This window comes from Astyanax mexicanus, chromosome 3 (assembly GCF_023375975.1).
Source record: "Astyanax mexicanus isolate ESR-SI-001 chromosome 3, AstMex3_surface, whole genome shotgun sequence".
NCBI classification, from domain to species: domain Eukaryota; kingdom Metazoa; phylum Chordata; class Actinopteri; order Characiformes; family Acestrorhamphidae; genus Astyanax; species Astyanax mexicanus.
Window position 1 is genome coordinate 28368850 of NC_064410.1, and position 14763 is coordinate 28383612.

The window sequence follows — 14763 nt, forward strand, 5'->3', positions numbered from 1 at the left end:
TCTACATTTCACTATAATCCCATCATGCAAACAGTTTTGCCAACATGCAGTATATTAAACTAGAGCTGATGCCCTCTGACCACTTTATCAGAGAGAAAGAGAAAACCGTGAACGCCTGCAGGACCCAAAGCCAACTTTGACGTCATACGTCCACCCCACTCACACCTTGCGAACCCACAGGCCCTTTAAGCTTCTACCTAAAATTCTCCATCGACACCTCAGACCCCCAACGGCCCTCAATACAGTTTAACTATTAGTCTGCGTTTACACAGATATAAAGCACTTAACATTCTATGTTACAAAAACTCTCCATCTCACACTATCTCCATAACCTAATTTTCCTCTCCTATTAATTATACTCTACCTTCAGCAAATATCAAATCTAATTCTTTAACACTAATCATATAGACCTATTCTAACAATAGTTACAGTGACATTCCAGAATTTGTCAGCGAGTCTAACAAATTCCAGCAGTTTAACAGTAAGTTTTAAACAGAACGCACACACACACAAAAGTCTCACCCAGCTCACAATCCAGGCGCGCAGCCAACAGCTCCTTACACACACACATGATTCTCCCTGCAGTACGCAGCAGAGAACACAGACTCACAGCGCATACCATACACCACACATGCTTTTCCTCAACATTCACACATATACTTAACTTCTCACTACCATATTGTGGATGCCCTAAAAACACCACTTTCTTGTCCACCGTTATCTATCTATGCATATATATATATATATATACTTTAATGCTTTATGTATCTAGAACAAAATGCAAAGCTCATTTACCAGTATTCGAGTACTGTATCATCCGTCTTTGCATCTTGTCTGTGGCTCATTTAGTGGTTTATTTAAATTACCTTATGATTCTCTAGTTCTAAGTTTCTACAATGACAACCAGCATCATTGCTTCTTACAAGACAGAAAAACTAAAATAAAAAACAAAGACAAAGACAAAAACGCAACATACACAAACCACACACACACTTCCATGTATTTTCCCACACACATAGAAAACCGGATGCGCATTCCGGACTTTTCAGAATTAACTTCATTTTAGTCGACATTTTTCCTCTCTTCTTTTCCCTAGCATGCTTTTCCAATTCCTCTGATACACTACTCTAAAGTTTTCTCTGTTCCTCAGCCAACTCTGTCACATGGATAACGCACGCTCAGCCATAATCGGACGCATCTTAAAGTACTCACGCCGTACGATACCCACAGCAGTAGTTGCTTTATTTATCCCTTTACTCTCCCCTGGCTCCCTGGCCAGGGTCATTTATCCCTTTACATTTATGCCTTGTTACCTTAACTCTAGTTACAGAGAAAGCCCATGTCCGCTTAACAAATCCCAAAATACTCATGTCTTACAACTTTCAAAACCGGGCCCAGTATAAGAAGTTAGCATGCAGTAACTGACCATTTATCAAGCTTCATCCCCTAAACTTCCTACAGATAACTATTTATTTCACTTCTGTTTATTCTTCATTTTTTCTTTAACTCTTTCTCATTTTTCCTTACTGCAGTTATACCCCTTCTAGTTAAAATACTTTTACCCCAATTTAGAGCAAAGCATTATCCCATACATCTACACAGCATGACAGACACACATGGAGCAGGTTTTTCTCTGCGACCCAAACAGCCACACACACACTTCACCACTTCCACCAGAGCACATGTGAAAAATGCTCACCTTCCTTTGCCGGCTGTAGCAGTGGTGGAAGCACTGAAGCAGTACGAAAGCACAGGCCACAACGAGAGTCCCTTCGTGGTCGCCATTCTGTAGTATCTTGAGCTGTGATGCCATGTAGATGCATGAAATAAGTCTTCGCTGATACTGTTCTTTGTATATAAGAAAATTTATTACAGAAAAAAGAATAATTAGTACAAAAGATAACAGCATCATTAACAAGCAAACCGGTTTTGCTTGGAGAGAGGTTTCCCCAATCTGATCCATAGCTCTCTCCCCTCCTTTGTCCTAAGCCAGGGTTTTTATACCTCAGCTTTACCATAAAAGGACATATGTATGTTTTTCAGGCAAAAGTCCAACAGTTTAGAGTAAAAACAGATGTGGGGTGTTCTCATTTCTCGGCCCCCGGCCCAATGAACCCCAAGACCCCTCACTCTAGGCAAACCCAATGACCCAGCATTCTACGTGTATGGACAGTATTCCATATGAATACACTTACATATGAAACACAGCGTTTTCTACCATTTTAATACACCACAAATTAAAATAACATTATATAAAAATAAAATTCTAGAAAATAGATATCAAAATAAGTATGCAAAATAGAATAGGGAGTAGGGAAAGTAGCCGCAACATGAATAAACACAAAAGTCCTGAGTGCAAGTTTGTTTGGAGGTTTGACAGGTGAAGGCCATACAGCACTGTTACAACTAATGTTATGCCTTGCCATCACTGCTCAAACTAAGATTTAGGTCCAGTGCCAGTTCTCTGTTGTACCCTACCCCTTGTTTTTGAGAGTAACTCTTTACCTTGGAACAGAGTTACAGATAAAGGAAGGGGTGAAATCCTCCCCTAATAATTGCAACAACCCTTCAAGCACCCAGTACAGATAGCTAGCTATACCAGTGGAGCGCTAAAGTTCAGCAACCTAACTGCCTGTTAACTAGTAAAGAGCATTATGTCTTCAGAAAGGTGGCAGGTGGTGCAGAAATTAATGAATTATTATCCATTTGCTTTTATTCCCCATTCCACCTTAAATTATGCAGCCTCTGGTATATGTCGCCATTTAAGGTGGAATGGGGAAGTTAGCTAATTAACTAGCTACTAAAATGAACCACTAGTGATTTTTATGCTTATGGAAAAAAAAGGCCATAAAACATTAAAACCACACATACAACTATGGTAATAATATATTAATTTTTATCAAGGTTGTTTGTGCCACCATCTTGCTAGTGATTCTCTGCCCTCTGTTTTAAGTGTGAATTTAAAAAATCTCAGTTTAAAGGTAGCCCAAACACTAACAAGAATCAGGACACCACACTGCTAGGCTGCATGCACAACCAGAGAGGTAGTGTCAAGAGGTGAAATGGGATTGTGCCTAAAGGAGTTGCCATTTGGGGTCAGCCAGACCTCTTCCTACCCTTTTTTTATTTTCCAAATTCCAAGTAGGAAACAGTACTCTGCCCTCTGGCTTCTGTAATTTCTATAAAGGAAATACTTTTTAATAGTTACAGAGTTATCTGTGTTTCTGTGTCTTTTTGTAGTAATTATAATGAAAGCGTAAACTATCTGTTCCAATACTGCTTTACTACAAAGGTTTTGCTACTTACAGGCTGTAAGCTGTTAACCAATGAATATATATATATATATATATATATATATATATATATATATATATATATATATATATATATATATATATATATATATATATATATATAATTAATTAGTTTTCCTTAATTGCCTTGGCAGTTTACTGCAAAATTTCATACACTGGATGTTTACTATTTTCGGTTATTGACTGGACCTGAAAAGCTTAATGACAAAAATAAAGGGAAAAACAATAAACTGAATATATTTGACTGTATTTTGCATATTTTATGTATTCAATTGAAAAGCTTAAGGCAGAATGTAGTACATTTAAATTGTAATTAGGCCATATTGGTAATGTTTAAATACAGCTTCAGAATAATTTCTTTTTGCTTTTTTCAGACAAATTGTGCAGACTGAAGTAGATTTAAATATGGAATTTTAACAGGGGTGTTCAACCTTTTTAGTTGGGGGCCAGAAGGGGAAATATGTTTAGTCACTGGCCACAGACTCTGTAATAAAACAAATAATGAAATATACCACTTATAATAATACATGTTCTTGATTACTATCATTTACACACCATTTTACTTGAGTTACTATCTTTATCCATCTTTGACAGTGTTGTGTAAACTAAGATTTTTCAAATTGATGTTTCATTTGATTATGTCTCTTAATATTATACTACTTCATTACGGCAACTGATTCCTGACAAATTAAACATACACACACCCACACTATTCTGCTTTTGATGTCCATTTTTCATTTCTTTGGAGTTGTCATCTTCATACCTCGCAGGCCACTACAAAAAAAAAGGCTGTAATTTTGGACACTCCTGACAAAGCTTTGTGGAGATGGGTTGTTTGTGTTGTTTTGATGATGTGTGTGTGTTTAAGTTCCACTGGTAGAGTTTTATTCTCCCTCCTATCCACCTTATTCTGTGTGACAAGAAAGGATCCCATATTTGTTTACGTTGTGTTGAAATTTCCAGTCTGGCAGCAGACCATTGATATAAGATACATCCACATTGACAATAAACTTAAAGAATGCGCAGTATAATATAATCATATAGTTACAGGATGTCAAAGTAACTGGAAAAAATTTACTTTGACCACCAGAAAAAAATAGGAGTTCCATTTTACTAATATCCACCACCTTAAATATATTAAACAAAAACTTTAAAATACCTTTTATATAATCCTTAAAATGACAATAAAGTATACTTTCAGCTAAATATAAAAAATATATAGAAAAAAATACATTAATGAAAGTACACTTTTAAAGTTGCAATAAAGCATGTTTTTAAAAGCATTTCTGAAAAATATAGGCTACTTTTAATTAATATACTTCAGTTGATAGGACAATTACTGACCAAATCTGAATTAATTATTTTTGGAAAACTAAATCGAAGTCTAAATAAAAAGACAATAACAATAAAAACACTGATGTGAATCGTAATATGATTTGAATTGTGGCTGGAACAGCGCAGCAGTAATGATCCCCATGTATCTCGCAGCTTTAACAACTCTTATTGTGACAAACTGATGAGTCCAAAACTGTGCCTTATTCACTAAACAGAACACAACTTTGTGATTCTGCCATTTTGTAATAGTGTCTGAAACACTGTAATAATACAACAATGCATGAGAATATATAGTGTGCAAACAAAATACACTGTTGGACATTGAATACCCATAGTAAATGTTTTGAACTGACGTTTAGAGGCAGTTGTAAATAGGGCACAGTTTTTGTTTTATTAAAATAAAGTTTTAAATAAAATTTCAAAATGACAAAAGACTAAATTGTCACATGATAAAATCGCTCACAATAAAACGCACATCAAGGTATTTAAAATTTTATTTCATTTTTCTCATAATTGACAGATTGTGAAACAAGGGCTGGAGAAAATAAATAGAGATAATGATTGTTCATTAATTGTAATTCTGTAAATAAAAGTTAAAAATACTTGTAATTCAAAAGCATATCTGCCAGTGAATCTCTATCTTCATAAATAATTTAAAAAACAGCCTTCATCAAGAAATCAATAAATTAATCAACTGTTTAAAAAAAGAATAAAAAATTAGCTTTTTTGGAACCAAGGAGAATGCTATAATAATAATAATAATAATAATAATAATAATAATAATAATAATAATAATAATAATAATAATAATCATCAGATTCTTAACCTCCATTTTCAAACCATGATATATACAATGAAATACATTTTTTAAAATGCTTTCCACTCTATTTTCTCATGAGAAAAAATCCTCCTAAACATATTCAGAAATGTAAAATCTAACTACGGCCTTACTGTCATGGACAATATTCATTTTCTTAACCCGCCTCCCACCCATGGCCCAAATTTTCCCGTTTTTCTTTCCTCCTTCCTGATCTTCCAGAACTCCCAGATGTTCCTTGTCTTCTGTGTTCCGTTGCTACTGAGCTCAGCCTGCAGGTGATTTCTACTCGCAACACCCAAAAGATTCTCTTTCTCTAGCTAACGTCCCCTTAATGCTTTGCACTGATGAGCATAAATAAATCATAAACATAAATAACCCACCCATTTCCCACCCTCTTTCTCTCCCTCCCCCCTGACTGATATGCCTTCTCATGGCCCGAATAAATTTCTATATACACGTAACCGGCGCTCAACAGTCCAGACTGCAGTAGTCCAGTGTGAGCTTAAGCCGGCTCTCAGGTCTTGCACGGACGTGACGTGTTTGTGTTGGTCCCATTTTATGTGCAGAGTGTTGCTGTGTCTGTTCACAAAGAGACGGCACCTTGGAACCGCTCAAAACACCCACACCCACACACACACACACACACACATACACACACACACACTTTTGAAAATAGTGCGCATGAAAGAATGTGCAAGTCTGTGACATTGCATCGATAGTGTTTTAGCCAGTGACTAGCTGTACAGAATGTGCCTACAAATAGTTCAGTCATATATTGTATACTGATGAGGTTGTAAATGTAGATTCTTCTTTTTTTTATTTTTTTTTTTTTTACACCTGAGCCATGTGCTGCAGGTTAGGTTCATCTGTTAAACGTATATATTTGTTGTGATTTCTTTTTTTCTTTTCTATCTGGTCTTTCAAACGAGCAGTTGGTCCCATAATTTGTAGCTGAGAAAAAAAAAGTTTTTTGTTTGCGTTTTTTTTTTTCCGTTAAACTCTCTCCAAACCAACTTCTTCAGTCCTCTTTTTTGTCGTTTGTTTGACCTGAGAAAGAGAGAGGGGGAGAGAAAGAATGAGAAAAAGGAGAGAGAGAAAAAACAAGGTTTAGGTGACTGGAAATGACTGTGGGTCATGAGAGGGGGGCAGGTCATAAATGTGGTGGTGGTGGTGTGTTGGTGGGGCATTAAAGTAGCAGTGATCTTACCATACGTCCATGCAATTATTTAAGTATTGAGCCAGTGAATGGGTGTATGGTCAAAAAAGGTGTGTTCACGTGTTAGTGGCTGTTTCAAGTGGGGCAAAGAGTTCTGGCAGGCAAACAAATTTCCAACATGCACCATAGGAATTCTGGGCTGTACGTTTGAATTGATTGGCATAGCTGCTGCGGTAATCAGTAACGTGTTGAGTGGACACGTAAACTGAGTGTCTGCTTTAAAAACAGTTCTGCGGAGAGTTAAAGGAGGAAGGTGTGGCTGCAGGTTGTGCTTTTTTTTCCTACAAAACCCAGAATTCCTACAGAGGAATGCTGTTCTTTGGTCAGCACAATGCGTCACTTATGTCACCATAACAATCACAGACTGTCACCTCAAACCTCACGTGAGAAGTTTGAGAGATAGTGGATGAATTTGTTCCATCATTCATTCCCTCATTCACTCGTACAATCTTACCCATGCTCACACAGGTCAATCAATCTTTCATTCACTCACTCTTTCATTCACTCACTCTTTCACTTACTCACCCACACTCTCTCAGAAGGTCACTCACTCACTCACTCATTACTTCATTCGTTGCACGAAACAGCATACCCACTAGCACAAACTTTCTCTTGATCAAATACAACCACACTGGATCCCCCACGGTCACAGTAACTAAAACACCACCAGACTACGCATGGGAATAGTTGTAAGAAATAGTCATGACCAAACAAAACACAGAGGAGACTGATCAAAAACAAAATCCGTCCAAACACTAGTGTAATGGAGCTAAGCTAATGGAAGTGGATGATTAGCTTTAATAGAGTTCACTTTAGTGTGATTTTTCTACATTTTCTACATTATTTTCAGTTAAGCTACATTAAGTTTAAAAAGTTAGAAATGATGGTAACGTCAGTTATTGATCAGTATTTACAAAACAAAAAGAGAAAGTCACAACGCACCAAACACAGTCCATGGTCACCACGGTAACCCGCCATGCACTCTCAGCATGGAGGATAGAAGACAAAAGGGCCAGAAAACAAAACTGCTAATGGCAACCATCACAGGCAGGAATATATCGCCACAGCAACCAACACAGGCCAATCAACTTACAACAAACGCTGTGAGAGGAAGGGGAGAGCTTTATTGGTTGCTAGGCCACCGTAGCCATAGCGACGCGGTCTCCACACCAGTTATGATTGGACGGGGCAGCCTTGGGTGTGGATGAGCTTTTGTTTGGTTTGTTTGTTTGTTTGGTTTCAGGAGAGTGAACAATGACACAGCACAAAAACAATAAATGAAAAAAAGTAAAAATTAATCAACTGGTTATTGTCTGGCGTCTCTTTCACTTCAAGTTATGCATTTCTTTAAGGTGTTATTCACACAGTTATTTAGCTAAGAATTACATCAGTTAAAATCAGATTTTAATTTTTATGTTAAACAGTTAGCAGAACATTATGAAAGAGGGCCAAATTTACTGTAAACACTTTAAAGCATATACAACCATTTAACCGTTTCAACTCTGTCATTAATGATACATTAATCATTTCCTCCTCATCTTATTCTCACCTGGTCATCTCAGTATGGACGGTTGGCATCTTTCGGCCTCTTCAGCTGCACTTTTAGTCTTTTCATGCCAATTTGAAAGCCATTCATGGCCTGGATGGCAGTCTGAGCGCTGGCTGGGTTGTCAAAGCTCACAAAACCTGCAAAAGTGAGAAGATGTAGTCTGATAAGCCAAGAGGCAATGCACACATACCTCGTTACCAGTGGAAACAGCTGCTTTCATAATAACTGTAAGAAATATTATTATAAAACTTACTTTTAATCACTGTTACAGGCTATTTACATGAGAAACTAATATTCTCATTTTGTGGTAATTGTTTTGCTGGCCCAATGCCAGAGTTGTATTACTGAGGAGATGTGAAAACTATTCACATCTGATAAATTAATACAATATCAACGAGTTGTCCCCCTGTCACAGGGGGACGTAGGGCCCTCGCACACCAGTGCAAATCGTACCGGGCCAAACCAAGAAACCGGTAAAAGTAATTTTAAGGTCTTATTGAGTGTGCCAATTTTCAAGAGTTTTCTATCCTGCCAAAAATGTGAAATACCCATTTAAAATACAGGTGGCGCTATAGAGCTGTTAAAACACATATTTGAAATTCTAATTCTAGATCAAACAACAGCCTCAGATAAGCAGGCCGGTCAAAGTTTGTGAGCTTTTCTCTCTTATAACGTCCTCAAAACTCCTAGCATTACCTATGTGTCAACCTCCAGTTTTGATGTGGCATCTCAAACATTCAACCGTCCGTCATTCCCTCCTCGTTTAAGATATCGACTATTTCTTCACAATTTATCATCAGATATGTTCAATGTTTATTTTTACCAAATACCAAGAGAATTCAACAAAATTTCTAGGAGTAGTTTGACAACATACGCAAAAAATGTATGTAAAAGATATTTCAAATTGGCCGACTTCCTGTTGGGCGGAGTCAGTCCTACCAATACTGAAAACGTGTCTAATGATGTCTCTTGTGTTTTTGCCAAGTTTCATGAATTTTTAATCAACTGTGTTCTGACTGTGTCATGGTTTCACTTTGGTTTAGTGTTGCGTCTCTAGTCAATCAATTGCTCGCCATTACGTCACCGTTTTAGCGATCAACTATTCCTTTGGCAATTTTCATCAACTGTGTCTGATGTTCATTCTCAGCTAATTTAGAGGTAATCTGACAAAGACTTTAGGAGCAGTTTAAATGAGTTTGTGAAAAAAAGTGTAAAAAAATTACAAAATCCAATATGGCCGACTTCCTGTTGGGCGGAGCTAATACAAACCAATTGCAAATATGTGCAGAGTCATAGTATCTACGCTCCTACCAAAATTTGAGAAGATTAGACAAATTGTGACACATCCACAGCTAATTTATTAAACGAATGAATTAGGGGGCGCTATAGAGTCCGCTAGCTACACATGAAAAAATTATCACAATATTTGTAAAGTGTTTTTAGATCTTATGGAATCTGACAATTTTCAAGAGTTTTTGAGCATTTCCGTAATGTCAAATATGCATTGAAACCTAGGTGGCGCTATAGAGCCAATGAAATATGTATATATGAAATTTAAATTTTTAATCAAAGGACCGCTTAAATCAAGCAGGCCTGTAAAGTTTCGTGAGTGTTCAACCTGTTTAACCTCCTCAAACACCTACTAACACCAGAATGTATTTACTTCCTATTTTAATGGGGTATCTCAATCAATTCAACTGTCCGCCATTTCGTCCTCGTTTAAGATATCGACTATTCCTTCGCAATTTATCATCACGGATGGTAGTAGTTTATTGCTGACAAATATCAAGAGTATTCAACAAATTCCCTAGGAGGAGTTCGACAAAGTATGCAAAAAATGTGTGTAAAATGCACGTTTTTCAAAATGGCCGACTTCCTGTTGGGCGGAGTCAATCATATCAACACTGAAAACGTGTGTAATGATGTCTTTTATGTTTTTGCCAAGTTTCATGAATTTCCAAGCAGCTGTGTTCTGACCATGCTAATGTTTCTATTTGGTTTAGTGTTGTGTCTGTATTAAATCAACTGCCCGCCATTACGTCATCGTTTCAGCTATCGACTATTCCTTCGCAATTTAGCACCACGTATGTCTGGAGACTATCCACAGACAATTTAGTTGTAATCTGACAAAGACTCTAGGAGGAGTTCGAATGAGTTCGTGAAAAATGTGTAAAAATTTAACATTTTTCAAAATGGCCGACTTCCTGTTGGGCGGAGCTCATACATGCCAATGGGTATTATGTGTGGCATCGTAATATCTATGTTTCTACCAAAAATCTTGAACATTGGGGAAAATTTGAGACAGCTACCGCTAATTTATTAGCCTAAACCAAATAGGGGGCGCTGTAGAGTCATTTAGCTCCACATTAGAAAAACGATTACATTTCTCGAAATCATTTAAAGGCATTATTGGGTCTGCTTATTTAGAAGAGGCTAAGAGCTTTCTATAAATGTCATATAAAATAGGTGGCGCTAGAGAGCTGATAAATTATGAATATGAAAAATTCCAATTTTACATCAAAGTACAGCCTATGCCCAATATGCCTGTGAAATTTTATGAGTTTTCAAACATCGTAACCCACCCAAAACACCACAGGAATCTTTTTATTTTGCGACTTCCTGCCAAAATGGCCGACTTCCTGTTAGGCGGAGTCAAATAAATCTAAGTGATTCTTGATCGGTATAATGAGGTCAATGAGCGTACCAAAGTTGGTGCACATTGGACAAACTTTATCCCGGCCACTAGCAACGTTTGGGGGCGCTATAGAGCTCCTGATCAACGCCCAAGCCCAGGAACTGTGAAATTTCAAATTTTTCACCGGCTTTGATGTCTGTGCCAAAATTCAAGAGTTTTTGAGTATCAGAAAGGCCTCAAAAATGGGCGCGAAGTTTAAAAATAAAAATAATAATAATAATAATAATAAACGGACCAAAAACAATAGGGCTTTGCACCTCCGGTGCAGGCTTCGCCTGCACCTTCGGTGCTCGGGCCCTAACGAGTTGTCCCCCTGTCACAGGGGGACGTAGGGCCCTCGCACAACAGCGCAAATCGTACCGGGCCAAACCGAGAAACCGGTAAAAGTAATTTTGAGGTCTTATTGAGTGTGCCAATTTTCAAGAGTTTTCTATCCTGTTAAACATGTGAAATATCCATTTAAAATACAGGTGGCGCTATGGCACTGTTAAAATACATGTATTTGAAATTCTAATTCTACATCAAAGAACAGCCTTAGATAAGCAGGCCGGTCAAATTTTGTGAGTTTTTCTCTGTTATAACCTCCTCAAAACACCTGGCATTACCTAGGTTTTGACCTCCTGTTTTGATGTGGGATCTCAAAAATTCAACCATCTGCCATTTCGTCCTCGTTTGAGATATCGACTATTCCTTCACAATTTATCATCAGATATGTTCAATGTTTATTTTTACCAAATACCAAGAGAATTCAACAAATTTGCTAGGAGTAGTTTGACAACGTACACAAAAAAATGTGTGTAAAATGCAGATATTTCAAAATGGCCGACTTCCTGTTGGGCGGAGTCAGTCCTACCAATGCTGAAAATGTGTGTAATGATGTCTTTTGTGTTTTTGCCAAGTTTCATGAATTTTCAAAAATCTGTTTTCTGACCGTGTCATGGTTTCACTTTGGTTTAGTGTTGCGTCTCTAGTGAATCAATTGCTCGCCATTGGGTCACCGTTTTACCGATCAACTAATCCTTTGGCAGTTATCATCAAATATGTCTGTTGTTCATTTACAGCGAAATAAGAGGTAATCTGACAAAGACTTTAGGAGCAGTTTAAATGAGTTTGTGAAAAATGTGTAAAAATATTACAAATTCCAATATGGCCGACTTCCTGTTGGGCGGAGCTAATACAAGCCAATTGCAAATATGTGCAGGGTCATACTATCTACACTCCTACCAAACTTTGAGAAGATTAGACAAATTTTGACACATCCACAGCTAATTTATTAAATGAACAAATTAGGGGGCGCTGTAGAGTCCGCTAGCTATACATGAAAAAATTGTCAAAATATTTGTTAAGGTGTTTTTAGGTCTTATGCAATCTGTCAATTTTCAAGAGGTTTTGAGCATTCCCGTAATGTCAAATATGCATTGAAACCTAGGTGGCGCTATAGAGCCAATGAAATACGTATATATGAAATTTTAATTTCAGATCAAACTACTGCTTAAATCAAGCAGGCCTGTAAATTTTCAAGAGTTTTCAACCTTTTTAACCTCCTCAAACACCTACTAACACCAGAATGTATTCACTTCCTGTTTTAACGGGGCATCTCAAGCAATTCAACTGTCCGCCATTTCGTCCTCGTTTAAGATATCGACTATTCCTTCGCAATTTACAATCAAGTATGTTAGTAGTTTATTACAGACAAATATCAAGAGTATTCAACAAATTCCCTAGGAGGAGTTCGACAAAGTATGCAAAAAATGTGTGTAAAACACACTTTTTTCAAAATGGCCGACTTCCTGTTGGGCGGAGTCAGTCTTACCAATGCTAAAAACGTGTCTTATGATGTCTCTTGTGTTTTTGCCAAGTTTCATGAATTTTCAATCATCTGTGTTATGACCGTGTCATGGTTTCACTTTTGTTTAGTGTTGCTTCTCCATTAAATTAATTGCCTGCCATTACGTCATCGTTTCAGCTATCGACTATTCCTTCGCAATTTATCACCACGTATGTCTGGAGCCTACCCACGCCCAATTTAGAGATAATCTGACAAAGACTCTAGGAGGAGTTTGAATGAGTTCGTGAAAAATGTGTAAAAATTCCACAAATTTCAAAATGGCCGACTTCCTGTTGGGCGGAGCTAGTACAAGCCAAAGGGTAATATGTGCAGGATGATAGTTTCTATGTTGTTGCCAAAAATCGAGAATATTGGAGAAATTTTGAGACAGCTACAGCTAATTTAATGGCCTAAACAAAATAGGGGGCGCTGTAGAGTCCTCTAGCTACACATGAGAAAAACGACAAAATATTCCTAAATAATTTCAAAGACTTATTGAATCTGCCAATCATCAAGAGGCTGAGAGGTTTTCATAAATATGATATAAAATAGGTGGCGCTAGAGAGCTGATGAAAGACGAATTTACGAAATTCCAACTTACGGTCAAAGTATGGCCTAAGCCAAATAGCTCTGTAAAATTTTAGGAGTTTTCAAACATCCTAACCACTCCGAAACCCAGCGGGAAACTTTTTATTTTGCAACTTCCTGTCAAAATGGCTGACTTCCTGTTGGGCGGAGTCAAATAAAACCTAGTGATTCTTGTTGATTATGACGAGGTCAATGAGCGTACCAAAGTTGGTGCACGTTGGACAAACTTCATCCCGGCCACTGCCGACGTTTGGGGGCGCTATAGAGCTCCTGAACAACGCCAAAGTCCAGCCTCTATGGAACTTTAAAATTTTCGCCGAGCTTGAGGCCTGTGCCAACATGCGTGAGTTTTCAAGTATCGGAAATGCCTCAAAAATGGACGCAAAGAGGCAGAATAATAATAATAATAATAAACGGACCAAAAACAATAGGGCTTTGCACCTCCGGTGCAGGCTTTGCCTGCGCCTTCGGTGCTCGGGCCCTAATAAGGCAGCGTTGGAAAACGAGGGTCAGTCACGTTAAGTTAGTGTTCAGCAGTTTGCTCATTTTTCTTCTCTAATACAAATACCTACTAAGCCTGGCAATTAAGGCGAGTAAGGGGAATCAGGTGTTCATAAGCAGAAAAATCGAACTTTCCCATCCCTCAAATAAGGCATATTTATACTAATTTTATGTATTGTTTTACAGCTGAGATAAATGTTTTTAAATAGACTAAGACTAAACAGCATTTTCCTTCTCTTATTCCAGTTCACCATTTTGCAGATCTAAGACTTTATTATGAGAGTAACATCATGATAACTTCACTTTGAACTGTGTCATATTTATCATTCTCTTTCTGACTCACCAAAGCATTTGCTCTGATTTGTGGCACGGTCAACAAAAACCTTGGCTGAGATGACATTGCCGAAAGGGAGAAACATCTGCAGCATCTCAGAGTCTGTGAACTCCTGAGGCAGGTGATAGATGAAGATATTACAGCCTTCTGGACCTGATGGATACAGGGGGTGTGGGAGAAGATAAGAGTTTAGAATTGAATAAATCCAAAAATCACAATGTTAACCATTTTTATTTTTTTTCTTAATCCTGCATCTTATTTTTTTCTTAAGCTACATTGACAGAGCAAGACATTTCAGCATTCGGTTCAGAGGAAAACAGCTCCTTTCTTCAGAAGAGGGAAGGGGAGAATGAGTAATGAAAACAGGATGCTTGTGGTCCTAGAGGGTAGGGACAGGAAGTAACCATTACCTTCTCGCTGCTGCAGCTGCTGTGGCTGCTGGGGTTGCTGAGCAACCAGGGTGGGCTGATGTGGGAATGGCTGACCCACCAATCCGTAAGCAGCAGGATATGTTGCTGTGGGTGGAGTCACGGTAGGAAAGATTAGAATAATGTTTGAACAAAAGTGTAGCCTTTCAAAATGT

At 37.7% G+C, this 14763-nt stretch overlaps 1 protein-coding gene across 2 annotated transcripts in view; it reads right to left on the reverse strand.

The window, feature by feature from the left end:
• Window positions 1–6273: 6273 nt before the first annotated feature.
• celf3a (cugbp, Elav-like family member 3a) overlaps window positions 6274–14763 on the reverse strand; it is a 37784-nt gene continuing 29294 nt past the window's right edge. Inside the window, exons 11-15 of one of the 2 annotated variants that reach the window (XR_002651679.2) lie at window positions 14591–14695; window positions 14190–14333; window positions 8235–8371; window positions 7779–7894; window positions 6274–6516 (exon numbers count right to left, since the gene is read on the reverse strand). Coding sequence is in view for 1 of the 2 variants with exons in the window: in XM_007230566.4 (XP_007230628.3) it covers window positions 8244–8371; window positions 14190–14333; window positions 14591–14695 (377 nt within the window). In the remaining variant the exon portion in view is untranslated. The remainder of the gene's footprint in view (window positions 6517–7778; window positions 7895–8234; window positions 8372–14189; window positions 14334–14590; window positions 14696–14763) is intronic. The other variant, XM_007230566.4, reaches the window with a different exon arrangement.